At 48.1% G+C, this 27,972-nt stretch overlaps 1 protein-coding gene across 1 annotated transcript in view; it reads right to left on the bottom strand.

Moving 5' to 3' along the window:
* Positions 1-200: 200 nt before the first annotated feature.
* The window catches only part of EFHD1 (EF-hand domain family member D1), a 44,646-nt gene continuing 16,874 nt past the window's right edge, over positions 201-27,972 (bottom strand). Inside the window, exons 2-4 of the mRNA XM_043877634.1 lie at positions 18,528-18,675; positions 11,492-11,626; positions 201-1,484 (exon numbers count right to left, since the gene is read on the bottom strand). Of these exons, the coding sequence (XP_043733569.1) occupies positions 1,350-1,484; positions 11,492-11,626; positions 18,528-18,675 (418 nt within the window). The 3' untranslated portion in view covers positions 201-1,349. The remainder of the gene's footprint in view (positions 1,485-11,491; positions 11,627-18,527; positions 18,676-27,972) is intronic.

Here is a 27,972-nt window from a genome sequence, read left to right as displayed (position 1 = left end):
GGATCAGGGATCGAACCCATGTCTCCTGCATTTGCCAGGTGGATTCTTTACCTCTGAGGCACCAGGGAAGTCCCACAGTGACCACTTCTAACACTACTTCAGGGACACAGTGTCAAACAGGAGCCTGGACTGGAAGTGGCCCACACAGAAAACATCCTCCCCTCTCCTCCAATTCAAAGAAGACAAGAGGCACGCGGATGTGATGGCTAAGCCCACTTGCACCGTTTATTTAAAAAGAATAGCTGTAAGGTAAAAATGCAGATGTTTTCTTCATTGTAAAGACAGCAGTTAAAAAAGGGAAGAAATAAATATGACGTTAGAAATTATTTTATCAAGTACAACAAACCCCTGATATCTGGGAGCAATCCCAAGAACTCATAACATGTACAAATTTGTGCTGAAGAACAGCTTCATTTTGAACACCTTAGAGCAGATGTTGGGAACTGGCTAGATGGTGAAGATGGTCATAACTTTTCAGATTCTGAAAGACTCTGGATTTGTTACTCGGCGACGGCAAGGGTCTACTGTAATATAATTTGCATCGAGTCAGAATTAATAAGAATTCTTCTACTCATTAATATTATTTATAATCATTCTCTCATTCTTACGGTTAAGTAGCACAGTATTTAGGAGAAGGGGGGAAAGGCTGAGAAGTGCAGAGGGGAAGGAAAAGGGAGGGACCTAAGAGGAACGCCAAGGACAGGAGAAAGGCGATGGGGAGGACCAGAATCCCCCGTCTCTTCACTCTTTCCTGTCACCTCAGCAGCATGCTGTGGCCCACTGTTGGAGAGGGACCAGGCTATGGTCCAGCCTGGCCTGCCTTAAACCTCACATCACCAAAGGACAGAAGATGCGGGAGCATCTGGCAGGATCAGGCGAAGAATGAGAACAAGGAGGCTGGATGGGAAAGAAAGGAGAGACACAGAAAAGGATGACCCAGGGAAATGGATGTTGTTAACATCACTGGCCTCCCTCGACTCTCTCCTCTGAGGACCACCAAGGAAAGTAGTATCTGCATGAATTAACACAACAGACCACTCTTTGTTGGGGAGGGGTAAAGAGACAGGAACAAGCAGAGGTTGCCAAGTGGAGGCACGTTCAGGCTACAGAGAAGGGTGGAGGAAGGCACGCAGGAGAGAGACTTGAGGGGGCAGTGGGACCTTCTGGGAGGGGTTCCCAAATGGGTATGAGAGCCGCCCCCGCCACCCCACGAGGCCAAGGAGTGTGCACTGGGTGGTGGGTGTGGAGGCTGGTTGGGGCAAAGGGTCAGCAGGGGTGAGGGTGCCTGGCCAGCTCTCCCCAGAGCATCTGTGAGGCACAGCGGTGCTCAGAGGTCAGGGTCAGCCCCGCTAAGCACTGAAAGCGGCCTTGAGTTCCCGGAAGGCTGCTTGGCGGACCTTCCTCTTCTCTTCCTCCCGCTTCCGCTCATCTTGCTCTGCTTTTAGCTCCGCTTCAAACTTACTGGCACAGGACAAGGCTTGGACCTGCAGAGAAACAGTGAGGGCAGATCAACAGTGAGAGACGAAAGAGACGCCTGGAGCGGGAGCAGCCCACCAAACAGAACTCGGCGGTCTCCAGCCACATGGCCCGGGACCCCGGCCCCGCTGCAAGCAGGACCCCTGAACCAATGCTCCCTGCCCGCGGTCTTCCCGTGTTTGCTTTCTAACAGCGAGGATAGCGTCATTTTACTTGCTTCTGTGTTACACATGCTCCTTCCAATCTGTTGCGGTTGCCTATTCCACCTGGGCTTTTTCTTTTTTTCTAGCTTGTTCATGATACTTTTTAAAATTAATATTTATTTATTTAGCTGTAATGGGTCTTTAATTGCAGCATGTGGGATCTAGTTCCCTCATCTGGGTTCGAATCTGCGCCCCCTGCGTGGAGTCTTAGCCACTGGACCATCAGGGGAGTCCCGGGATACTGTTCATATCCACACCCACTTCTATTGCCCACTTCTACTTACTTTCCACCTTTAATTTCACAATGGTATACTTTAGTTCTAGGGGAAGTCAAGAACAAAATGAGCTCCCTGTGGGCATTTTGACTGGGATTGCATCAATCTGCCTGCAGCAAAGGGATATTTTTAGGTGGTGTTGTTTGGTTGCTAAGTCATGTCTGACTCTTTGTGACTCCATGGACTGTAGCCCGCCAGGCTCCTTTATTCATGGATTTCCAGCCCAGAACACTGGAATGGGTTGCCATTTCCTTCTCAAGGGGATCTTCCCCACCCAGGGATCAAACCCCTATCTCCGGCATTGGCAGGCAGATTCTTTACCCCTGAGCCACCAGGAACATCCCATCTTTAGGTGTACACTATTTTTAATAAAAACTGCTAGATCGCCCTCCACAGAGCTGCTCCAGTCTGTACCCCACCATCATGAAATGCAAGGCTCCTTTCCCCATAACCTTACCAATGCTTATCATTAACCTTTTTCCTGTTTGCCAATCTGATGTGGAAGAAAAACTGGCACCTTCTTTTATTTCTTCTTTGATAAACTGGAGAAGGAAATGGCAACCACTCCAGTACTCTTGCCTGGAAAATTCCATGGATGGAGGAGCCTTGTAGGCTACAGTCCATGGGGTTGCAAAGAGTCAGACACAACTGAGCAACTTCATTTTCTTTCTTTCTTTCTTTTCTTGATAAACTACCCATTTATATTCTTTGCCCATTTTATTCAGCTAATGTTTTTTTCCCCTTTAATCTGCAATTCTTTACATAATTTAGATATATATTTTTCAGTTAATTTCCTCCAGTCTCTTGTTTGTCTCTTTACTTCAAGGTACCTTAGGTCATACAAACATTTAAATTTTGATGTCATCAAAAAGTTCACCTATTTCCTTTCCAGCTTTTGTACTTTATATCATGTTTAAGAAGTTCTTCTATGCCACCCTGGTTCTAAACCCATTTTCCTGTAATTTCCTCTCATACTTTTTTGTTTTCATATTCCCGTCTGGCTCTTGAAGTCCCCTGCAATTTATTTTGGTGAGGGAGCCTAGTGGAGGGAGTTACTTCATTTTCCTAAGTGGAGAGCCAATTGTCTCAACACCTGTTACTGAATAGCCCATTATTTTCCCACTGATTTGAAAATTATCTTTTCCATATACTAAATTCCCACATGAAGGAGATCAGTTTTTATTATTTTCTATCCCATCCCACTAACTGGTTTGTTTATTCCTGCACTTGTATACATTAGTTAATGTTACTGCCTTATAGAATGCCCTAATATTTATAAAGAAAGCAAATCTTCTTATGTTGAAGAGCATATTTTCTTATTTTCAAATGTGTGATTATGAATGTGTATTAAACTTCACCAAATGCCCTTGAGACATCTGATGGCAATGGTCACATTCTTCTAATTTAACCTACCTATGAGGAGTATATTTAAAAAATTATCCCTGCCATCTTAACATAAATTTCAAATATTATAATTGCATTCCATTCCTTAATGTTTTAGGATTCTTACAGCGATATTTATTAGGTGGATATATGAATTGGTTGGTGTTATTTTTATCTGATTTTGTAATCAGATTCATGATGGCTTTAGAGAATGACTGTGATATAACCTTTTATGTAAGTTTCAGGTACACGGCATTATAGTTCAGCATCTGTATACCCTACAAAGTGATCACCGCCGTGAGTCTCATTACCACCCATCACCACGGAGTTGACTCTCTTCATCCATTTCTCCCATCTGTCCCCCAACTTCCTTCCCCTCTGGTTACCAAATCTGATTTCTGTAACTATGAGTTTCTTTATGGAGCCTTTAATGGTTTTAAATTGATGTATCATCATCTTTCATTACTTCTACCTGTGGGCATCATCTCCTTGATTTCTCTGTCACTAGCTCCCTTATCTGGAGAAGGCAATGGCACCCCACTCCAGTACTCTTGCCTGGAAAATCCCGTGGACGGAGGAGCCTGGTAGGCTGCAGTCTATGGGACTAAGAGTGGGACACGACTGAGCGACTTCACTTGCACTTTTCACTTTCATGCACTGGAGAAGGAAATGGCAACCCACTCCAGTGTTCTTGCCTGGAGAATCCCAGGGACGGGGGAGCCTGGTGGGCTGCCGTCTATGGGGTAGCACAGAGTCGGACACGACTGAAGCGACTTAGCAGCAGCAGCAGCTCCCTTGTCTCATTGTCTCATCAGTCTACCCCCTGGTCCACTCATTCACTTCCCTGCAGTGCTGCAGCTAAGAGTTACCATTCCCTACAATGCTTTTTATTTAGTCCATTCTGATTTTCATTTCACTACATCCATGGTTGTTGTTTAGTCGCTAAGTCGTGGCCGACTCTTTGCAACCCCATGGACTGCTGCCCCACCAGGCTCTTCTATCCATGGAATTTCCCAGGCGAGAATACTGGAGTGAGTTGCCATTTCTTTCTCCAGGGGATCTTCCCCAGGAACCAAATCCGCATCTCCTTCACTGGCAGGCAGATTCTTTACTGCTGTGCCACCTGGGAAAACCACATCCATGGTAGCCCAATACAGAATCTCATATTTCACTGAAAAATTATAATACCCTTTTCAAACCCTCCCTGTACTTACTTCACAAGGGTCCATTTCTGAAGCCAAATACCAATGAAATTACCAATTGGCAGTACGTATTATGTTTTTACTCTTTCTGGATCCAACTCCCTAGAGATAGGGTCAAGGAAATTATGTTTTCCAAACGTCCCCCCAGGTATTTCTCAGGACCTTGGGGCCCTGCTCTGACCCAGCAGTTCTCACCCCTGGCTCCCTATGCCAGAGTCCTCAGAGACTGCTCTTTCTTGATTAAGGCAAGATGTCCAAGTTGGAGGTTACTGTCGTCTACCCAGCCCCTCCCCCAAGTATCCCTAATGGTTGTAGAATCCTGCGACCTGGGTTCTAGCTCCTATTTCCTAACGTGGGCCTCGCCTTTATTCACTTTCTAACCCAGAACAGATGCCTAAACAATCTTCACAGCAGCAACCGTCACATAACCTCCGACTGCCAGGACCCGCACTTCTGCCAGACACTTCGGCCACCCTTGGGCCAAGGCCTTTGTCTGCTTGTAGGCTGAGAATGTGTTTTTCTTAGAAGCCTCACCAGGACCCACTGGGAGTGAGGATTTCCAGTTTGGGCTGGTCCTTCACTGAGGCTCTGCCCTCCTCCCAGCTCTTTCCCCACAGTGGTCATCCAGATGACCGCAGTCTCCAGGGACCCTGTCACTCTGCGGTCCATCTCCTCCCCCCTTGTTTAGAAAACAGAGGAATTTGGTCTGTCCACTCTGGACTCCTCTCCCACCCTCTTCATCCCTCCCCCTTTCCCTGTGTTTCAGGGTGGGCAGGAAGCAGATCCTGGGCCATTCATTGAACCTCTCTGAAACCAGAGAAGTACCGGCTGCTACCTGCTTGCAAGCCAATTGTTTGATTTTCAGGAATTTTATGAGCTGGTTGTGAAATATAGCCATTGTTAAAAATTAGATTTATATACTTTCACAATAAAATTATATTACAAGCAAAGGTAATACATACTTAAAAGTCATCATTTTCTGGTGATTGTGTTACATTTTACTACTGTCTGTATCCTCAAGGTTATCTACGTCTGTCACATCTCTAAGGTGGAAATCATGTATGATGACCTGGTACCATGAATTGTCCCAACTCCATGTTCAAAGGCATTCTGTTGGTAGCTCGAAAGCAATCTCAGGAGGAATATTCACACCTTGGAAGAACAATGCTACAAACAAGGGTTTGATTATTGTTTCAGTGACTGTCTAGACAATCTTAAGAAAGTGATGGAAAAATGTAAAAAATGTGGATTAAATGTAAACATGTGTAGCGTCTGCAGCCTTCACATTATAAATAGCTCCAAAATGGAAAGACTGTTCTCCCAATATTTAAAACCTACTTCGAATTCAGCAAAGATGTTGCTCACATCATTGAGGAATGAATGAAGTTCTGACACGTCTTTTCACTTTTTTCTCATAAATTAAACAAAATACTACCCAACACGCATGTTGGAACTACATTCCTTTGTCAGTTGCAATCATAGACTGCCTACAGACATAAGAGTCCAGCAAAAATCAAGGAGTTATTCTTTAAGAATCAATAGCCTCCTCCAACTAATAAAAATAAATGGAAAATAAAATAAAATAAAATAAAAATAAAAAACATCCTGGGATAACAACAACAAAAAAAAAGAATTAATAGCCTATAAGGGGGACTTCCCTGATAGCCCAGTGACTAAGTCTCTGAGCTCCCAATGCTCAGAGTTCAATCCCTGGTCAGGGAAATAGATCCCACATTCTGCAACTAAGAGTTTCCATGCTACAATGAAGACCCGGTACAACACAATAAATTTAAAAAGTATTTTTAAAATACTTTGCTCTTCGGACTTCCCTTGTAGCTCAGTCAGTAAAGAACCTGCCTGCAATGCAGGAGACCCGGGTTCGATTCCTGGGTTGGGAAGATCCCCTGGAGAAGGAAATGGCAACCCACTCCAGTATTCTTGCCTAGAGAATCCCATGGACAGAGAAGCCTGGTAGGTTCCCAATCCATGGGGTCACCAGAGTCAGACACGACTTAGCAACTAAACCATCGCCATTTTTAAAAAATAGACTATATGAAATCTACAATAAAAATAGTGTATATTATTATTTGTACATTGCATGTTATGTATCCTTTTTATCAGCAAAATATATAATAAACTTATATATATAAACATATATATATTAAACATATATATGCCTTCTTATATATAAGAACTAAAAATATAAGTTCCCTTCTCCAGGGAATCTTCCCAACCCAGGGAGTGAATCCAGGTCTCCCACATTGCAGGCAGATTCTTTACAAGCTGAGTCACAAGGGAAGCCCAAGAATACTGGAGTGGGTAGCCTATTCCTTCTCCAGCAGATCTTCCTGACCCAGGAATCGAGACGGGGTCTCCTGAATTGCAGGTGGATTCTTTACCAACTGAGCTATCAGGGAAGCCCATATATATGTGTGTGTGTGTGTGTCTGTGTGTGTGTGTGTCTGTGTGTGTGTGTGTCTGTGTGTGTGTGTGTCTGTGTGTGTGTCTGTGTGTGTGTGTCTGTGTGTGTGTGTCTCTGTGTGTGTGTCTGTGTGTGTGTCTCTGTGTGTGTGTCTCTGTGTGTGTGTCTCTGTGTGTGTGTCTGTGTGTGTGTGTCTCTGTGTGTGTGTCTCTGTGTGTGTGTCTGTGTGTGTGTCTGTGTGTGTATTTTATACATATATAAAATACACACTTTGTCCAGAGAGCCAGTTGTTAAACATTGATCAACAAACCACTGTCTAAGCCTCAGTCTCCTCATCTGCAAAGTGGGTCAATAACACCTACCTGCAGAGAGCTTGTATGAAGATTAGATTGTGTAATCTGAAGTGGTCAGCAGAGGGTCACCATCAACACTCACATGCTTGCTAATCATCCCACCTGCCCATTCCTGGCAAGGTCAGAGGAAGGTTGGGGACCTGTGCAATTACTTTACTTGAGGTCCTTCTCCTCCACCTCTCCTCTCCATTCTATGATCTCCAAGTACTTGTCCTGTCAATCATTCCACTCTTTATGTTTCCCTCCCCTGGATCACTTCCTTGTGACCTAGAAACATGCCGATATCTATCTTCTCTAGGCTAAAAAAAAAAAATTTCTTTCCTGATCCTAAGCTACCATCCCCACTTTGTCTAGGCCTCCTCTGCCAACCTTCTAGACAAAAAAGCCAGCTATCAGGGCCCTTTCCCCAGTTCCCACCTACCCCTTACCCTATTACAATCTGCCCTCTCTCCACAGTGAACCTCATCTGTCAAAATTCTCCACTGACCCATTTGCTAGACCCAACACCTCTGCCCCAACCTCATCTGATTCAGTCTCCTCTTGAAATTGCTCCTGTCCTCCATATCAGCATTTCTCCAGAGTTTCCTTGTGTCTCTGATTATTTCTTTTCCCACTCTAGTCGCCATGATGTTCTGCCCTTGGTCAATTCCCTCTAGTTTCAGGTTTCAGTTTGTATCCTGTGAAGCTAGTGCCTGTGGTCTGTGTGGCTGGTTGTCCATGAAACAACCATCCTCCCCTGCCCCCCGCTTTCTGTCTATGAGATGCTTCCCTGGCACATGGCCCAAGGGCCTAGGGAAGACTGGCCTCACCCCTGGGCTCAAGGAGAGGAGCCCATCAAAGTAACAATATTGCAGCCCTTGTCAGGAGTCAGTTCAGGAATGGACAAGGTGGAAGAGATTATTCCATGACTATAGTATCTAGTATGCCTGTCTTCCTTAATAGCAGAATTGCAGCTGAGCACAAGGATCCCCAGGAAAGAAAAAAAAAAAAAAAGGCATTCTGTAGTCTCCCATTTAACGGGGTGTGGCTAAGTTCTGTCCAACAGGACTGAGCAAAAGCTAGTAGCAAACAACAGTGTGCCCTTCAGATAAAGGGGCAGGTCTTTCCCTTGCCTGAAGTCACCTCGGACTTGACAGTCAAACCCAGCTTATCACTTTTCCTCCCTAAACCATTCACATTCAGGGACAGGGGTCCTGTTTTGATTTTTCTTGGTATCACCAACCCCTGGCCCCACAGCTCCAATAATCTTGTCGCTTTTTACTTTCCACCTCCAATCACATGGTCGTGAACACAGAGTTTTGGGGTTTTGTTTTTGTTTTTGTTTTTTTGCTGCAGTGTGCAGCATGCAGGATCTTAGTTCCCTGACCAGGGATCCAACCCATGCCCCCTGCACTAGGAGCACAGAGGCTTAACCACAGGCCCACCAGAGAAGTCCCAACACTGAGAGCTCTGGAGGGTTTGGGATTCATCCCCACCTCCTTCCCAGCCCACTGTCATACTCCTCATTGGAGTTCTTCTCCAGGCGTCTACAGAGCCTCCCTGAGTCCAGTCTCTCCCCAGGCAAGTCTGTCCCCATTGTACCCAAGGCTGATCAGAGCAAGGCCATGCTCTCCAAGATTGGCCATGCACCGAATCCTCCCGCAGAGCCCGGGGAAAGTTGGGTGAGGTCTGGGAAGCTGGTCAGCAGATAATTCTGGTGATCCACAGGCTGGGGAAAGCCTGACCCTCAGGGGAGCCCAGAGCTTCCTGTCCAGCTGTGTCGAGTACGGACAGGGGCCAGCCTCCAGCCCCTCCCCACCCCATGCCTCAGAGCCTTGCTCTCACAGTTCCCACGGCAGGAACGCCTTCTCCTCCCTGATTACAAGGTGAATCCCCATTCATCTTTTAACATCTGTCACGAATGTCAGCTCCTTTATGGCCTTCTCCCAAATTCGGGCAATGATTTCCTCCATTCATCATTCATGCCAACACTTCTTGAGGGCCATTATTAGCCAGGCACTGTAATTACACAGGCAACACACCTACTCTGCCTTTGAGTCTGTGGGTGAGGAGGCAGATGTATAAACAGAGCACGTTCAAAAAAATTTATTGTTATTCTTTTCATCTTTTCTCCCGGTTGTAAAAATAACGCACAGACATTATAAAGCCTCACAAAATTATTTTAAAAAGTCAGTCCTTCTGACATCACTATTACTAATACTTTGATACAAAGCTGTCCAGGTTGTATTTACTATTTCACAAAATTGGGTTTCAAGCATACTGTTTTGCCTAATTCACTTTGGACATCTGTCCACACATAAGGGGATGACAGAGGACGGGATGGTTGGATGGCATCGCCGACTCAATGGACATGAGTCTGAGCAACTTCCAGGAGATGGTGAAGGACAGGGAATCCTGGCGTGCTGCAGTCCACGGGGTCGCAAAGAGTCAGACACGACTGAGGCCCTGAACAACGACCAAACGTAAATGCAGCTGCATCTCATTCTTCAAAGCTATCGTATGTGTAAATGTGTGGGTGAACCACAGTGGACTCAATTCCCGGGTCACAGACATTTCTGTTATGTTCAGTTCTCCTCCATTACCAACCAACTGTATGAAAAGCTTTGTCTATACATCTGTGTACATTGGCACGAGGGTCTCTGAAGGATAAAATCCTTGAGGCAGGGACTTCCTTGGTGGCGCGATGGATAAGGGTCTGCCTGGCAGAAAGATGCTGGACTCTTGTCTCCACGCAGCATCACAGAGCTGCGGAGAGAGAGTGCTGGGCTTTGAGGCCTGAACAGGCTGGGCTGTGTCACCCAGGACACGCTGTTTCTGGGCAAAGAAACTCCTGGGATAAGCCAAAGCTCCACGAGAGGTGGGGCTTCCATGGTGGCTCAGTGGTAAAGAATCTGCCTGCCAGTGCAGTAGATGTGAGTTTGGTCCCTGGATCAGGAAGACTAAGCAACCACTCCAAGGGGTTGGCCCCTGGCTGGAGCTGTAGGGAGGCCCAACAGCTCGTATCATATATGGAGTGCGGTCAGTGAGCCAGGCACTTGCTAAACGCTTCAGACGCAAGGAAGCATTTCATCCTCGTGGCGATCTCATTATCAACTCCCTGGTACAGATGAGGAAACGGAGGCACCGAGGTGACAGGTAAGTGGAGGAGGCAGAAGGTGAACCCAGGCGGTCTTATCCACGGCACCCCTCCCACCCGTCCCCCCAGCCCCACCCTCAATTGCAGAGGGAAATTTGGAGTGTTTTCCTGATCTCTCTTTCTGCCAGTGTGCTCTGTGGAGAGGAAAACGACAGCACCCAGCCTGAGATAAAATCTCCAGAAACATTCAATGACCGTATGAACTCATGAATGAACAGAAGCACCCAGAAGGGCTCCAAGACCCCGCGCTGCAGAATCCTTCCCGGCTTCATGGCATCGTCAATGCTGCACACAACAATTCGGATCCAGAGCAAGCCAACGAGGCAGCCTCCTCGGGGCCCGTTAGTCACTTGTTTACACACAGGTGTCTAAGGTACAAACACGGAGATAGCCATTCAGATAATCCGTGTGGTTTGGGGTAGAGAGGAATTCTCTAGGAAAGTCTGGCTCCAGAGCTGTCTGGGACCATTGCACCCGCAAGCCTGTTTGAATCTGATATCAGGGGCTTCCTTGGCGGCTCAGTGGTAAAGAATCCGCCTGTCAATGCAGGAGACATGGGTTTGATCCCTGGTCTGGGAAGATCCCACGTGCTGCCGAGCAATTAAGCTCATGCACCACAACTATTGAGCCCGTGCTTTAGAAAACCTGGGAGCCACAACTACTGAGGCCACGTGCTGCAGCTCCTGAAACCCGAGTGCCCTAGAGCCTGTGCTCCTCACAAGAGAAGCCAGTGCAGTGAGAACCTGCACACCACAACCAGAGAAAAGCCCGAGGCGCAATGAAGACCCAGCACAGTCAAAAATTTTTTAAAAAATCTGAAACCAGGATCCAACGCATTTGCCGTTTTCCCATTTTCCCATTCGTTTTTAATTGTCAGATGGCACACAGACACACACTCTCCTTTCCTTGCAATCTCACATGCTCAAGTGATCGCCGTTTCCCTTGTCCTGGGGGAGTTGATGAGCTGGTCGCCGGCTGGGAGCTCGGCTGGGCAGGCTGCAGGGACAGACGGACTGTGCCACGCAGGAAGGAGGCACCTACCTTGGCTTCAAAGAAGTCCTTGGCACCTTTGACGCCCTCCAGGGCAACATCGATCTCAGAAAGCTTCGCCAGCGCCATCAGCCCGCTGTCCTCCTGCAGTTCTCCCGCAGCGGCCTTGTGGAATATGAGCAGGAACTGCAGGGGAAGGTTGGTAAGGGTCAAAGTCAACATCACCGAGAGATTTATAACAGTCCCCTCTGACCCGAGCTGCAGTCATTACAGCCACGCCTATTACAAATGGTGCCCACGTGTCCACGTGACAAGTTATTTTTTTCCCTTATCACACTGTCAACACTGAAAACATGGGGAAATTCCCTGGAAGTCCAGTGGTTAAGACTCCATGCTTCCACTGCAGGGGATGTAGCTTCGATCCCTGGTCGGGGAAACTGAGATCCCGTATGCCTCGAGACACAGTCAAAAAAACAAAACAAGGGGTTTCCCTGGTGGTCCAGTGGTTGAGCCTCCGCCTTGTGATGCAAGGGACACCGACTTGATCCTGGTCTGGAAAGATGCCACGTGCCAAGGAGCAACTAGGCCCACAAGTACTGAGCCTGTGCTCTAAGAGCCCAGGAGTTACAACTGCTGAAGCCTGCTCGCCCTAGAGCCCGTGTTTCACAACAAAAGAAGCCACGGCAATGAGAAGCCCGCACACAGCAACAAAGAGTGGCCCCCGCTGGCCACATTAGAGAAAACCCACGTGCAGCAATGAAGACGCACTGCAGCCAATAAACAAACAAACATATAAATTTTTTTTTAAAAAAGGGCCCATCTTCCCACAAGGATGTAGGAGAAGGGGCACCCTCATGTCGATGAGAGTGTAACCTGAATCAAAATTTTTGGAGGGTGTTTTGGAAATATTTACCAAAAATAAAATGCTTTCACCCTTCCAATCATTAATTCCACTTCTTGGAATCCATCCCTTAAAACATGCACATAAATGTTATATCACATAAAAACATTACATAAAATGGTTTAAGAAGAAGCTCTATCCATAAAAGCAAAAAATTGGCAACATCCTGCTTAACAGCCATGAAAGAAAAAGTCCAGTAGACTGGTATGCACTACTTTTAAAACTAAATAACTTAATATTTCTGATATTTTAAAAAACCATTCCTACTTCCCATTTGTGTCCCATTTTGATGTTAAACTATTTACCTTTCTTGGTGTTTTCTACTTTAGTTCTGTCATTTGCCTTTCAATTTTGTTTATGGTGAAAATTTTTTTCAAAAGCTATCAATCTTTGCTTTTCTCTCACCAGTGTTATGCTTAGAAAATTCTTCCTTGCTACCAAGGTTACAGAAACAATCACCTGAGTTTTTGTCTACAGCTTTTAGGACTCTTTCAAAAAAAAACATGTAAATATTTAATCTCTGAAATTTATTCTGATCTGTCATGTGAAGTTGATCATTAACCTTATTTTCTTCCACATGGTTAGTCAGTAATCCCCACACCACTTATTGAATAATCCATCGTCTTCCTGAAGATTCAGAATGTGACCTGAATGAATTTGTCTTTAAAGTCAGTCTCTACTAAGAGAACACAATACATACAATACTCTGGAGAATACATTTTTAAATAAACAAATGGGTCAACCTGAATGAGTGTCCTTGCTCTATCTCAACCCTTGCATGTTCTTCCATCACCCCAAGGCAGTTTTATGGCTTTTTTTACTTAAAAATTTTTTTGTGAATTTATTTGTCAAACAGCTTCTATCCAACTTCCATAATTTATCCATCTGAAAAGAATAGATCTTCTCAGGTGGCTCAGTGGTAAAGAATCCCCCTGCCAATGCAGGAGATGTGGGTTCGGTCCCTGGGTTGGGAAGATGCCCTGGAGGAGGAAATGGCAACTGACCCCAGTGTTCTCGTCTGGAGAAATCCATGGACAGAGGAGCCTGGTGGGCTACAGTCCATGGGGTTGTAAGGAGTCAGACACGACAGCATCTGAGAGTACACGCGCACACACACACACAATATGTATGCCTAAAGGGAAATTTCAATTTTCCTCTAAAGATTGTCTTCCCCAAGAGGAAAGAGCATTTTCTAAAGCAGAGTAAGAGGTAAGACAACCTCAATGCTCTTTTTCCAAATTCCGACTTGAGTGTCTCTTACCGCCTAGAGGGAAGCATGTTTCATTAAGTGAAAATCCGAGCTTCCACCATCACCACCCCAAAACGCCTTGCCAACAAGTCCTTCTTTGTCATTCTTGCTTTGAGGGTCCTAACTCCACTGTGGACTTCACCAAAAACAAAGCAACCGGTGAAGCAAGATGTTGCAGCACTTTCAGCTTCACGGAGGAGGCTGCCACTGTGGTCAGCTTGGCTCGACAGAAATGCCACGGTCACCCACCTGCAGCTTCAAACTCTCTCACTAGAGGCCGGCAAAGACTCAGTTTGCGTCAGACTCTCAGAGCCAGAACACCGGCTCCAGAGAAGACATGGAAGTCAAGCCTGTTGAAGGAGGAGAGGTTCTCCCAAGAAGAGGATGGGGGACAAGGGGGCTGGGGGATGGTGGTGAGCGGGCTCTCATAGAAGAGACTTAAGAGCCCTGCACATGTGAGCCTCAGACAGAGGGAAAGAGTACAACACCCAACCATCTCTCGGTCACCTACGCATCCTTAAAGCACTTAGTTACAGAAGCCACCCTCCTCCCCAATTCTCCACAAGGCAGACACAAAACAGGTCGTCTCTCCCTCCCAGGGAGACAGCTTAGGAAAGACAGAGCACCGCCCCCAGCCAAGCACCAATCCTAGTGACCTGGGGCTGGGGAGTCTCTTCTCCGAAACTCACTTTTCTTACTCTGCAGCAGAGATGACCATGTTGGTGTTTACAGAAGGGTTTGGGAAGATCCTCTGGAGCAAGAAATGGCAACCCACTCCAATATTCTTGCTTGGAACTTCCCATGGACAGAGGAGCTTGGCGGGCTAGGGTCCGTGGGATTGCAGAGAGTCAGACTTGACTCAATGACTAAACAACAGCAACAACAGAAGGGCTTCAAGTTCCTCAACAGTCCTTTCCCCTGAGTGGATCCCAGCCACGTGTGCTCACTCTTAACTCTGCCAGCTCACAGGTGACCACAAGCAGCTCTGTCATAACTTAGGGCTCTCCCTGCCCCAGCCAGTTAAAGAAAAAAGATCCAGCTCAACTCGAAAATCTCCAGCCTTTCATAAAGCACGCCAGACTTTCCCATTTAATGTATCACAATCACCAACCCCTGAATGACAATTTCTCCAACTGCCCAGCCTTGTTTGTCTTCCTATTTATAGTCCACAAAGACTGGTATGTTGTAGAGAATTGGAAAGTGTCCTAGCTGTGACTCTGAGCAAAGAGGGGGGAGGGAAGGAGAAGTAGAAAACAAAGAAACAGAGAGAACTCACAAAGCTAAAAAGCAGTTTCAGACATGAGCTAGCAAATGCTTGTGATGAATTTAAGGGAATTTTTAACTCCGTGGCTCTGATTGGTGATGCAAACACTTCCCCACATTAGTTAGAGCTCTGAGGTGGCGAGTGACAGAAACACACTTGTTGGCTTAAGCAAAAAGAAGGTATTCATTATACAAATAGGCTATCTCAAAAGCCAAGGGCAAAATACAGTGGCCTGGATGAAGATTGGAATGGGGAGAGCCAAAGTGTTCAAGACAGGGAGGCCACATCCTCTCTCGAGCGCTCGTGTCTGGACCACATGGTAGAAAATGGCCACCCCACACTGAATTACCCTTGCAGGGCCACTGTGCCGTACTTCAGCCCCAAATTCCCAGATACAGAATCCAATTGACCTAGTCTGGCCAGGGGTCCACCCACGGTCCAATCAACCGTAAACAGACAGGGCAGCAACCCAGGACAGCCAGGGCTGCCATGGACCCTCTTAGGGAGGGTAGGGTGGGAGGAGAAAAGAAGACCTACAGTTCCCAATGTATGCTGTGCATGCATGTGCATGTGTGATCAGTTGTGCCTGACTCTTTGAGACCCTATGGACTGTAACCTGCCAGGCTCCCCCGTCCATGGGATTTTCCCGGCAAGAATACTGGAGTGGGTTGCCACTCCCTCCTCCAGGGGAATCTTCCCACCTGGGTCTCCTACACTGGCAGGTGGATTCTTTACCACTGCACCATCTGGGAAGCCACCCAGTTCCCAGAACTGACAGGTAATCTAGTAAACCCCTTATCCAGCCTTTGTACAAAACCACCACACGTCTGGTCTTAGAGCAATTCTTTGAGACAGATGTTAATGGAATTAGTAAGGACTGCAAGCAAAAGGGAGGAAGATATTAAGGGCTCTCTGTCTGCCTCCAAAGGAGACTGAGGTGGGGAGTGCCTGGAATCCGATTCTAGATCCCCAGAGCTATGGAGATAGAACTGCTAACTCCAGTGCGTCCTGTGACTTCTCCTACCTGTCTGTACATGTACATAAACTATAAAGGCGAACAATTATCTTTTACACACAGTTTGGCAATCTGCTTTTGTTCCTGCTTCTCACACTGTCAACATTTGTCCTCTGGTCATCAAACACTGTCCTAGATCATCGTTTTTAAAGGCTCCATGTGTGCCATTTTGTTAAATACCCCAAATGTGCACATATTATTTTCATAATTGGAAAAGAAGTGGTTTAAAAGAAAGATCAATTCCCTTGAACGTTGGGGGAAAGTAGCAAACTGGTGCTTAATGGAGACATATTTTCTGTATCAAAGGGCTTTTCTTTGGATGTAACTCACTTCAGTCAAGTTAATTCAAAGAAAAATAAAGGGAATATAAACTCACCAAGCATCTACTAAGTGTCAGGTCAGGAAGGCACTATAGAAATGAGCCATTTTGTCTATCTAGCAGCTCCTGCCATGTGATGATGGTGGTGGAGCTGTTGACTATGATGCCCTGTGGCACATGACCTGGATCTAACCAATCACAGTATCCTGGATGCAATGATTGGCCCAGGAGGTGGGCATATACCCCTATGAGGGCCAATCAGAAGCCTTCTTCTGAGAGTGCTGTGGATTCTGGGATGAAGTAGCCCTGCATCCCTTAGGGCAAGGTAGCCTGGAGCTGCCAGCAACCATCTTGGCAGGCACCAGGGACAACACCCTATTTGGAAAGAAAGGATGTAGAAAAAAGCACAGTCAAGATACAGAAAGAGAAAATCCCTGATTACTTGTGTCTAAAACACTTTCACTTCTTCATCTCCTAGGTATGTGAACCAAGAGTCGCTTGTTCTTTTCTTGTTTAAATTAGTTAGCATCCTCTTTCCGTCACTAACAGTCAAGCATTCTAACTGATAGAGGCATAGAAAGAGAACTTTGTCCTCAAAACAGTCCTGAGCAAAAAAACTGTTAACAGCCCTATTTTAAGGACATAAAAACTGAGGCTGAGAAATAATGTGTTCCAGTTGTGCCGCTCTGTGTGGAAGATGGAAGTTGGAATGTACACCTCTTTTCATTATACACACTCGGCATCAGCCCACTGGTGGCTTACAACATGGGTGGATATCAGCAGAGTGAAATCCTAAGAGCAGGAAGTTGGGCTGTGGAGTATTAATGGCAAACGCATCCACACTTCCAAATCTGTACCTCTGGGCGTGACTCCTAGAGATGGGGCCACAGTGGGGCTCTGAATTGACAAAGGACTGAACGTGAACACCACTGAAGGCCTGTAGGTGGGTTGAGTACCCACAACGAAACCCTTTGGAAATGTCCAAGCCTCTGATCGAAATGGCCAAACCAGCAGCTAACCCAAGGCTAACTGAGCATCTTGGAGACAGCGAGGGGCACATGCGGGAGGCTCCTGGGTAAAACAGAGGGGAGGGATTTTCAATCGGCGACTTGCACAGACGTCTAAGCACCCTCGATTTCCATTCCCCAGAGGTTAAAACTTTGCCACAGAAGTTCTTTCCCCAGCAGTGCCTCCAAAGCTTCACCAGCCAGCACTCCACTGTTTCTGGAATAATCAAGGTTAAAGACCAGAAGACAAGGACTATCCGCTCTTCTTTCAGCTTCCGAGGGTCCCAAAAGAGACACGACTGAAAACGAGACCACAGCAGCTGGGCTAGTGTCTAAACCTTCAGCCTGGATGGTGTCGCCAAAGTTATGGCAACATAACTTTGTTATGTCGACAAAGTTATGTCGCCAGGTCATGGATATATCTAAAAACCTTTCAATAAAACTCAAACATACAAGACATGCAATTCCCTTCCTTGTGGAGCTGCATTCCTGCCGTGGAAGAAACCCAGTGGCCCTGAGATTTATTTCCCAAAATAAAAATGGCTGAGGTTTTCACCCATTGGGAGATCAGGTGAATCTATATGTACCCTTTGAGGAAGATATCTGTATGCCCACAATTTCAGGGCTTCAAAGACCAAAAACCTATCCTGGACTTGTTTGGAGGGGAAGGTTCAGGGGCAGAGAGTAAGACCCTTTGTATAATGGCTTTAAAAAAAAAACTACCTTAAAATGCTTATTATAAAAATTAATGAGCTTTTCAGGTGGTTCAGTGGTAAAGAATCCACCTACGAAGCAGGAGACGAGGGTACGATCCCTGGGTCAGGAAGATCCCCTGGAGAAGGAAATGGCAACTTATTCCAGCATTCTTGCCTGGGAAATCCCATGGACAGAGGAGCCTGACGGGCTAGAGTCCATGGGTTTGCAAAGAGTCGGACAGGACTTAGCGAATAAACAACAACAACATAAAAATTCACAGTTTAAATATATTTTTAAAGTGTAAAACTAAAAACCACCAAAACTTTACACCCACAGACATTCACTATGAATGTTTTGGTGAACATCCCTCCAGATTTCTCAACACTAACTATTTTACCCAGAGGAGGCTATCCTACCCAAAGTGATTTTCAAACTGCTTGCTGAGCATTTTCTCATGCCAGCACTGTGGTTCACTAGCTCCTGAAAAATATGTTAAAAAGCAGAACTGCAGGTTAAATATCCAAGCAGCTCTCTAGAGGGGCCCAAGCCATTGTGTAGTCCAGGGGATGGTAAATCGGCGGGTCCTCTCAGGGGCTCTCCCCCTCCAGGGGCTCAGGGCCAGCAGGACCCAGGTACCTCACGGAAGCTGAGTTTGCCATCAAAGTCCTCGTCCACCTCCTTGATCATGCTCTTCAGGCCCAGGTGGGTCTGGGGAGCCCCCAGCTTCTCCATCATCAGCTTCAGCTCCATCAGGTCAATGAAGCCATCCCTTCCAGCGTCATACCTGTGGGGTCAAATGAAGGATGCTGGTGAGGGATGACCACGGCCAGGACCAAAAGACACTTGTTAATCTACCAAATGCGAAATGCTTTTGGCCTTAGTTAACTGAAAAACGACTTAAACAACTCCTGCCTTGCAGTGCCCACCAGGGTCACTGCGTTGGAAGGGTCCCCTGCCTCTCTTTTAACACCCCTCTGCAGGATCCGACTCAAAGTGGGTCTTGCATTCCAGGAGTGTTTTCAGATCTGTTAATGCCTTAACTAGGCTGTAAGTTTCCTGAGGATGAAAAACATGCCTGTTTACCTTTATTTTTCCCTGTTTTGGTCAACAAACATCCACGGAACCTCCTAACACTGGACAACCTAAGGGCTGCCACAAGGCACCCTATGCACCCACTCTATTACACTGACGGTTCTGGAAGCTTCCTTCGGTCACCAGTCCCGGGGTCCCCGTCACCCCATTTCCACCCACCTCTCCTCTTATCTGCAGGTCTCCTGTCTCTGGAAGCTGCTTTCTCGACCTGGCACTCTGGTTTCACGCTTTGCCCTCCGGCTCACAGATATCCAGTCCCCAGGTCTGAATGGTCACGCCCTGATGTCACAGGTGAGCCGGGACTCGGCACAATACTCCTGGCCAAGTTTTGACACAGAGCCAGCGCTTCTGCTGACGGTGCCCCCAGCCCCCCAGCCAGAAACAACCCCAGCCTCCCCACAGCAGGGATCCTGGCCCTGCCCTGTACTCCTGGGAGCCTGGGTCAGCCCCGTGGGAGCCTTCCTCACCCTCTGTTCTTCTGCCCCAGCCACTCCACCCAGCCCCACCCCCAGCATCCTTCTCTACACACCTGGGCTATTATGGAGCTTCTCACAGACTCTCTGGCTCTTCTCCCAGCAAATCCATCCTATTCTCCACTTCCCAGAGATCCCTTGTTGCTATGGTATGAACATCATGCTTTAAAATCAAATCCATTCAGAACAGTCCAAAGGTGGGAACAACCCCAGAATCCCCTGATGGATGAACAGATAAGCAAACTGAGGTATATCCATACAATGGGATATTATATATTCACACAATAGCATATTATTCTCCATTTCAAAAATGAAATTCTGATCTTCCCTGGTGGTGAAGTGAATAAGAATCCACATGACAATGCAGGGAACATGGGTTTGATCCCTGGTCCAGGAAGATTGCACATGATGCAGAGTAATTGAGCCCCAGAGCCACAACTACTGAGCCCACGGGCAGCAACTACCAAAGCCTGAGCACTGAAGAGCCTGGGCTCTGCATCAAGAGAAGCCACTGCGATGAGAAGCCCACGGGTTGCAACCAGGGAACACCCTTGTAGCAACAAAGACCCAGCGAGGTCAAAAATAAATACATAAAATTATTTTTAAAATGAAATTCTATACATTGCTGACAAAGATCCATACAGTCAAAGCCATGGTGTTTCCAGTGGTCATGTATGGATGTGAGAGTTGGACCGTAAAGAAAGCTGAGTGCAGAAGAATTAATGCTCTTGAAATGTGGTGTTGGAGAAGATTCGTGAGAGTCCCTTGGACTGCACGGAGATCAAATCAGCCCATCCTTAAGGAAATCAACCCTAAATATTCATTGGAAGGACTGATGTTGAAGCTGAAGCTCCAGTACTTTGGCCACCTGATGCGAAGAGCTGACTCTTTGGAAAAGACCCTGATGCTGTAAAAGATTGAAGGCAGGAGGAGAAGGGGACAAGAGAGGATGAGATGGTTGGATGGCATCACTGACTCGATGGACATGAGTTTGAGCAAGTTCCAGGAGTTGGTGGTAGACACGGAAGTCTGGTGTGCTGCAGTCCATGGGGTCAAAAAGAGTCGGACACGGCTGAGCACCTGAACTGAATACATGCTACAACACGGATGAAGCTTGAGAACATTATGCTAAGGCTGAAATAAACCAGACACAAAAAGACAAACCTGCATAATTCCACTTATATGAGATTTCCAGAATTCCTAGAGTAGCTACTAGCGACCAGGGGGAAGGGGGTGGGAGTTACTGTTTCATGGTTTAGAGTTTCAGTTTGGGATGAGGGAAAGGTCCTGGAAATAGAAGGTGGTGATGGTTACATGACAATGTGAACATATGGTGATCTCAACACTTGAATGGTTAAGACGGTAAACATTATGTATATTTTACCACAGTTAAAAAAAATTAAATGCTTGAATGAGCAAACAAAAAAACAGACTTCTTGACTGTCCTGCCCACCCTCAATTCCACAAAAGAAACCACCATTGTTGGGAACCACACCACACCCCCAGCCAAGCAACATAGCCTGTGGGCATCCAGAAATCTAACCGTGTGGGCTGGTGGTATTTTGAGGCCCACGTGGTCTTGCTGGAGATGAAGCCTAGTACTGCCCAGCGTGCTGTGTTCCAGCCACAGTGGCCAGCTCATGCTATCCCTCCTACCCACAACATACCCCCACCCCGTCCTCCTCAGTGGCCTTTCCTGTCCCCCGGAGCCAAGGAGCTGCCCCCCTTCCTCTGATCTCCGATAGTACTGTCTGCCCTCCATTCCTCAGCAGATGCCACCTCCTCCAGGCAGCTCTGTGCTCCCCCTGGACTCCCACCTTCTTGGCTGGAAGGATCACGTTGCAAGATGAGTTCACAGATGAGTCGCCTGGAAGCTCCAAGAACCCTGAAGGACAAGACAGGTGTTCCAGTGCGGTTTCCAGGTGTGCCAGGGTTTCCAGGAAGCAGGCAGAGTTTATAAATCACAGATGGACTAGCTCAGGATCTAGTATTATCAACAGATGGTTTGTGAGCACTTAAACTAGGAAGCCGTGATTGCCAGGGATTCCCTAAAAGTGATTCAGGGATTGCCCTTATTTTCTTGGTTTTTAACTTAAAAAAAAAAAAAATAGTAATAGCTTTATCATTCTTCCCTGGTGGTCCAGTGGTTAAGAATCTGCCTGCCAGTGCAGAAGACACAGGTTCAATCCCTGGTTCAGGAAGATCCCACAAGCCTTGGAGCAACTAAGCCTGTGTACCACAACTCCTGAAGCCCGAGCACCTGTAGCCCCTGCTTGCCACAACCAGAGAAAGCCTGAGCACAGCAATGAAGACCCAGAGCAGTCACAAGTAAATAAATACGTAATTTTTAAAAATAACTCCAACATTGAAAATAGCGGCTTTATTGAGATACAATTTATATACCACAAAATTCACTCTTTTAAATTTCAGTGGAAGTGAAAGTCGCTCAGCTGTGTCCGACTCTTTGCGATCTCATCGACTATACAGTCCATGGAATTCTCCAGGCCAGAATTCTGGAGTGGGTAGACTTTCCCTTCTCCAGGGAATCTTCTGAACCTAGGGACTGAACCTAGGCCTTCCGCATTGCAGGCGGATTCTTTACCAGTTGAGTTACCAGGGAAGCCCAAGAATACTGGAGTGGGTAGCCTACCCCTTCTCCAGCAGATCTTCCCAACCCAGGAATCGAACCGGGGTCTCCTGCATTGCAGGCGGAGTCTCTACCAGCTGAGCTATGGTGGCTCAGTTTAAATTGCACACCTCAGTGGTTTTTAGCATTCTCACAATGTTGTGGAACCATCATCACCACTTATCAATAACTCCTCAACATTTTCATCACCCCGAAAAGAACTCCATGCCCTGCAGCAGTCATTCCCCAGCCCCTCTTCTCAATTTCTAGCAACTACCAGCTTGCTTTCTGTCTCTGTGTATTTGCCTATTCTCAGCATTTCATATAAATGGAATCACACTATATGTGACTTCTTGGGTCTGGCTTCCATCACTTAGGGTAATGTTTTCAAGGTCCACCCATGTTGTAGCACACATCAATCACTATTTTATTCTTGTTATTTATCGCTGAATAATATTCTATTGTATAAATATACCATATTTTGTTTATCCATTCTTCAGCTGAGAGACATTTGAGTTGTTTCCACTTCTTGCTATGATGAATAATGCTGCTATGAACACTTCTGTCCAAGTTTTTGTATGGACATACACCTTCATTTCCCTTGGGTCATTATCCCAGAGCAGAACTGCTGGGTCACAGGCTTATTTGCTTTTAAAACAAGAGTGTCAAGCGGGTTCACCAGAACACCAGGACTGACTCTGTCAGAATCAGCAAGGCCCTCTATCAGGCTTCTGGAGGGAAAGATAAACAGGGTAGATGCCCATGCAATTCAGTGGCTTGCCTGTTAGGTAGGTGTAGGTAGGCCACCTAGGAGGAGTGCTGACTGTCAAATTTGCTGGGGCAGGGCTTCCCAGCTGAATCAGTGGTAAATCCGCCTGCCCAGGCAGGAGACACTCATTCAGTCCCTGATCTGGGAAAAGATCCCACATGCTGGGGAGCAACTAAGCCCGCACACCACAACGGAAGAGTGGCCCCCGTCACAGCATGAATGAACCTTGAAGACATGACGCTAAGTGAAAGTAAGTCAGATGCAAAAGGACAAATTTGCATGATTCCACCCGTCTGACATTCCGAGAATAGTCAGATTCACAGACAGAAAGGAGAATGGTGGTGGACAGAGTGGGGAATGGGGAGTTACTGTTTATTATTGTTAGCATGTATGCTAACTCACTTCACTTGTGTCCGATTCTTTGAGACTCTACGGACTGTAGCCCGCCAGGCTCCCCTGTCCATGGGATTCTCCAGGCAAGAACACTGGAGTGGGTTGCCATGCCCTCCTCCAGGGGATCTTCCCGACCCATGGAAGACCGTCTCTGAGGGTGGCAGGCTGCAGTCCACGGGGTCGCAAAGAGAGTCGGAGACGACCTAGCGACTGAACAACAAGGAAGACCTTTCTGGCAAAAACAGCTAACACACGACCTGAGGTGGGAAGAGCTCTTACAAACAGGCCGGAGGGACAGTTTCTGTTACAGGGAGTCCTGCTCCAAGTAAACAGGCTTCTCTAGTGTGGAACTTTCCGAAGCCTTCCATACGGTCATGTGTCCGAGGGAAACAGCACTCGGGCCACACAGTTCTCTGCGTTCAGGGACTTTCCACGGGGGGGAGGCTCCTCTAAGCAATCGTTCCAAGGAAAACACTTGGGAAACAGCTTCTCAGGGCAATGCTACCTCAGAAAGGCGGCCAGGTAAACAGCCCCTGTGTTCTCCCCTCCAGGCCCAGGGTGTGGACGGGTGTTCCCTGCCCTCTGCTCAGTACACGGTGCAAGTCCCAGCGAGGTCTGCAGAGGAGACGGAAGCCACGAAGAGGGGATGCATCCAAGACACAGATCTTCCGGGGCAGAGGCAGAGGGCTGGGGTCCAAACGCAGAGAAGAAAGGGAGGGAAATGAAGGGAAGACGAAAACAGCTGAAACGCTCAAGGGTGAGGACAAGGGAGGAGGCCTCGGGAACAGGAGATGAACTGGGATGAGATAAGAGAAGGTCAGGGAACAAGGCAGGAGTTTGTCCTCACCCGGCAGGACACTCCCCATCACCTGAGCCCACAGCCAGCTCAGGCTCCCCAGCCAGAAGGGCGGTCAGGCTGAGCCCACAGGCCGCGAGGGGCTCGGAGACCCTATCCCTGAATTTCTCTGGGGTTCTGACTGAGAAGGGCCATGAGAGGTTGGAAAACTTCTCTTAAGCCCTCAAGCCTGAAATACTTTCCAGGCCTAAGAACAAAAGGCAAATGTGTGAGAAACGGCCTTGGTGAAGGCTGGGCAACAAGTGAAGGGAATTCACATTTCTTTAAACAGGCAGGAAATTGGGGGTTGACCACAGTGGGGGCAGAAGCCCACCACCTCTGTAGGGGGACAAATCCCAGATGGAGGAAAGGGTCCGCCATTCGGCCAGAAGGCCAGCTTGGCCCAGGAATAACGCCCGTGTGTGGACAGAGAGGGGACGTCTCTGAGGGAAGAGGGGCAAGGAAGACAGGGGTCACGAGCCAGCCATTGCCTCCACGCCCAGGGACCCAGCAAAGACTGCGTCCCTTTGTTCCTGCCTGAAGCACCAGCCAAGCGCCATCGTTAAGTCCCGGCCAGACTAGAAAGAGACCACATTAGCGGTGTCCCCGCCCTCCCCTTGGAACTGGGATTCGTAAGCCTGAAGCACACCCTTCTCCCTTTAAAGTGACCGTCTCTGAGGGTTGGTCCACAGCCACCTCCTCCAGGGCCTGCATTTGCAAGGCCGGCAGGAAAACCCTCCCAGGTGCCCCCTCATCATCTCACGGTTTTATCTGCTCCTCTCAAAACATCCGATGACCGTCTGTGGTCAGCGCAGACAATGGGGTTCAAAGCACCTAATAACTACCACTGGTCAGCTTTGCAGTTCGCCACACATTGTCTCATATACAAACCCTTTCAACAATCCTATAAAGAATTAATAATAGACGCCTGCGTTTACTCTTTATTGAGCACTTCCTAAGTGCCAGGCACTGTGCTAAATCACCTTATTTAATTTAGCAGGGCTTTGAGGTGGTAATTAGTCACCCCCCTTGACAGGTGGTGACAGAGTGCATACATGATATTCCAACAAACAGACCACTAGTTAACTGTGCAAGTTAGATGTTTTACAATTTGTGTCTGATGGCGTTGGCAGAGATAACAGGAGCCGCGTTGCTGAGTCCTCACATGTGGGGCTTTCCTTCTCCCTACAAGACTGGCTTGAACTGCATCTAAATATTTTCAAAGCATCCAAATATTTCCTTTCCTCGCCCCTCCACAGTTTATATACTATTTCAAATGCTCACAGGCTCATTGGCATCCCCTTACATCCTTGACTCCTCCTCTACCAACATCTTAGCTCCATACACCAGTCTTTTCCCCCCTATAATTTAAATTTTAACCCACATTCTCCCTCTTAAAGGCAGTCTAGGATATTAAAAAGAAAAGCCACTCATGGTCCCAAGACACCCCTCATCCCGCCCCAACCTTGTTTGTCTCCTAGGGCTTCCTTCTAGCCCTCTTCTGGATTGGTGAGCTTTTTTTCTTGCTTTTGCTTTGAAAGGTCCACATTCCCTTCCTCTTGCTATTCTCCAGGATCTGTTAGGGGGGAGATTCCAGTCCCATCAGAGGTGCACATGGCCCTGCAGACACAGGCCTGGGTGCAGTCCCAGCCTTGCCATTCACTCGGGAGAGACAGGCTGCAAGCCCGCTGCAGACTGTCACTGAGCTGTCTGTGCCGTGCAGAGCTGTTGAGGGGACAAAAAAAGATAACCCACCAGCTCTGGCCCTGGTACCTGGTAAGCGTGCAACGGGAGGGAGCTATATTTAAAAGTAGGACCTGTCCGCAGCCATGAAGAGGAAGCAGACAACTTCCAGGGCTGCTATTGAAGAGGTACCCACACCACTGGCCTTAAACAGCATCTACCACCTTGAGCATTCTGGAAGAAACCATAGTCCGCAGCCTGCTGTGGCCCCTTGGGCTGAATTTCCAAAAAGCCCTTACAGAGTAACTCATCAACCAGCCCGTCCTGAGTGACAGCATCAGATCTGCCCTCCAAGGGCTCACTTGAGGGCTTCCTGACTCTGACTGGGGCCAATACTGGCTGGTGGAATGGGGTGGATTGAAGCAGGATGGTCTGAGGCGCCCAAACTGGGCCTGTGACCTGGGAAAGCCCCCAGCCTGGCCAAAGGGGCCCAAGTGAGCCCTAAATCTCATCCTGCCAAAGGCCCCCCAGCAAAGGACAGAGGCAAGGGGGCAGGGGCCAGTTTCCAGCGTCCACCCTGTGCTGGTCCATGAATGGCTTGCTTTCTGGGCGCTACTGTGCAGAGCCCCTGGGTTTTCTTGGGTTTCACCTCCCCAGAATAATCCTGCTATCAGCGAAGAAAGAAGCTGGCCAGCCTTTGTCTGCCTGGGGCTTGGCCATCAGAAACCACCCTGGGGATCCCCAGGGGGTAGAGAGTTCTCAGGAAATGGCAGCGCCCCAGAAAATGCCTTACTCTTAATGTTGGGGGAGGGGTGCCTAGGCGTCAAGGCACCAGGAGCTTGGAACACCCGGCTTTACCCTAGAAAGTCCTGGTACGGGAATCTTCAGACAGGCAGGCTCTGGCCACTCAAAGTATGGTCCCCGGACCAGTGACGCAGGATTATCCAAGACGCAGAATTTCCTGTCGCTCCCCAGACCTGTTAAATCAGAACCTGCGTTTTCACCCTGCTGCCCAGGCTCTTTCAGTTAGGAGAAGGGCACTGTACCAGACCATGCCCGAAGCAGGTGGCCTTTCCCAGGGCCTGTGGGTGTCCCAACTGTGTCTACCCAGATGAGCTCAGCCCCCTCCCCCAGGTCAGTTCAGTTCAGTCTCTCAGTCCTGTCTGACTCTTTGCGACCCCATGAACTGCAGCACGCCAGGCCTCCCTGTCCATCACCAACTCCCGGAGTTTACTCAAACTCATGGCCATTGAGTTGGTGATGCCATCCAACCATGTCATCCTGTCGTCCCCTTCTCCTCCCGCCTTCAGTCTTTCCCAGCATCAGGGTCTTTTCCAAGGAGTCAGTTCCCCCAGGTCACAGGACTGGGTTCCTCCTCCAGGCCTCCCTACCTGCCCCTTCTCTGAGGTCCTGATTTCCTGTCTTTCGTGTGGTACCCCCGGCTCTCAAATTATCTGCCCCTTCCACCTCTCTCCTTCCTCCCCTCCCTCCTGATTCACTGCAGACTGAGAAACCCCATCTCCAAGTGTGTTACCACTGCAGGCAAACTAGGAGTCTGCAGGCTCTGACGGAGGGGGACTCTGAGGAATTAAGCACAAAAGCCTGAGCCCAGAGTCTGATTTCCAATCAGGCTGCCCCCGGCTGCCTCTGTGGGACCAGCTCCATTCACTCAGTCACCACCTGGCTCGGGTCTACCCAGGGCCTCTCTGGAGTCGAAGGAGAACAGAGACGGGTCCCAGCGGGGAGGCAGAGGTACAGATGGCTGAGCTGTGATACGGCCGGAACTTGGGCAGAGCTGGGTCTGACAGCAGCAAGGCTGCAGAGCCCTGGGAGGGAGCCCCAGTCCCCAGCGAGGTCCACAGAGAATGGGATGTCCCAGAAGCGGGGAGGGGGTCTGGTCCCACAAAGCAATCTGGGAAAGCTGTGTCTTCCTAAGGGGGAATGGGGGCAACCCCCAAAGAGTGTGACTCAGAGACGCGACATCAGATAGGTATTTCAGAAAAGAGGTCTCAGCTCGATGTGCAGGACGGATGGGGGTGTGGGGAGTGGGGGGTGGGGGGAACGGCGTGAGCAGACTAAGGCGGCTGGGGGAGCACACAGTACCCACCGTGGAGAGATGCAGGGAGGGCGAAGGCGAGGTGGCAGTGGCTCTGGGTCAGGTGAGCGCCAGCCTCCTCTGTGCTGCAGGGACGCGCCTCTGGCTGATACCC

This window comes from Cervus elaphus, chromosome 20 (genome assembly GCF_910594005.1).
Source record: "Cervus elaphus chromosome 20, mCerEla1.1, whole genome shotgun sequence".
Taxonomy (NCBI): Eukaryota; Metazoa; Chordata; class Mammalia; order Artiodactyla; family Cervidae; genus Cervus; species Cervus elaphus.
The sequence above is the reverse complement of the archived record's forward strand: the minus strand, read 5'-3'. Positions and strand labels throughout refer to the sequence as shown.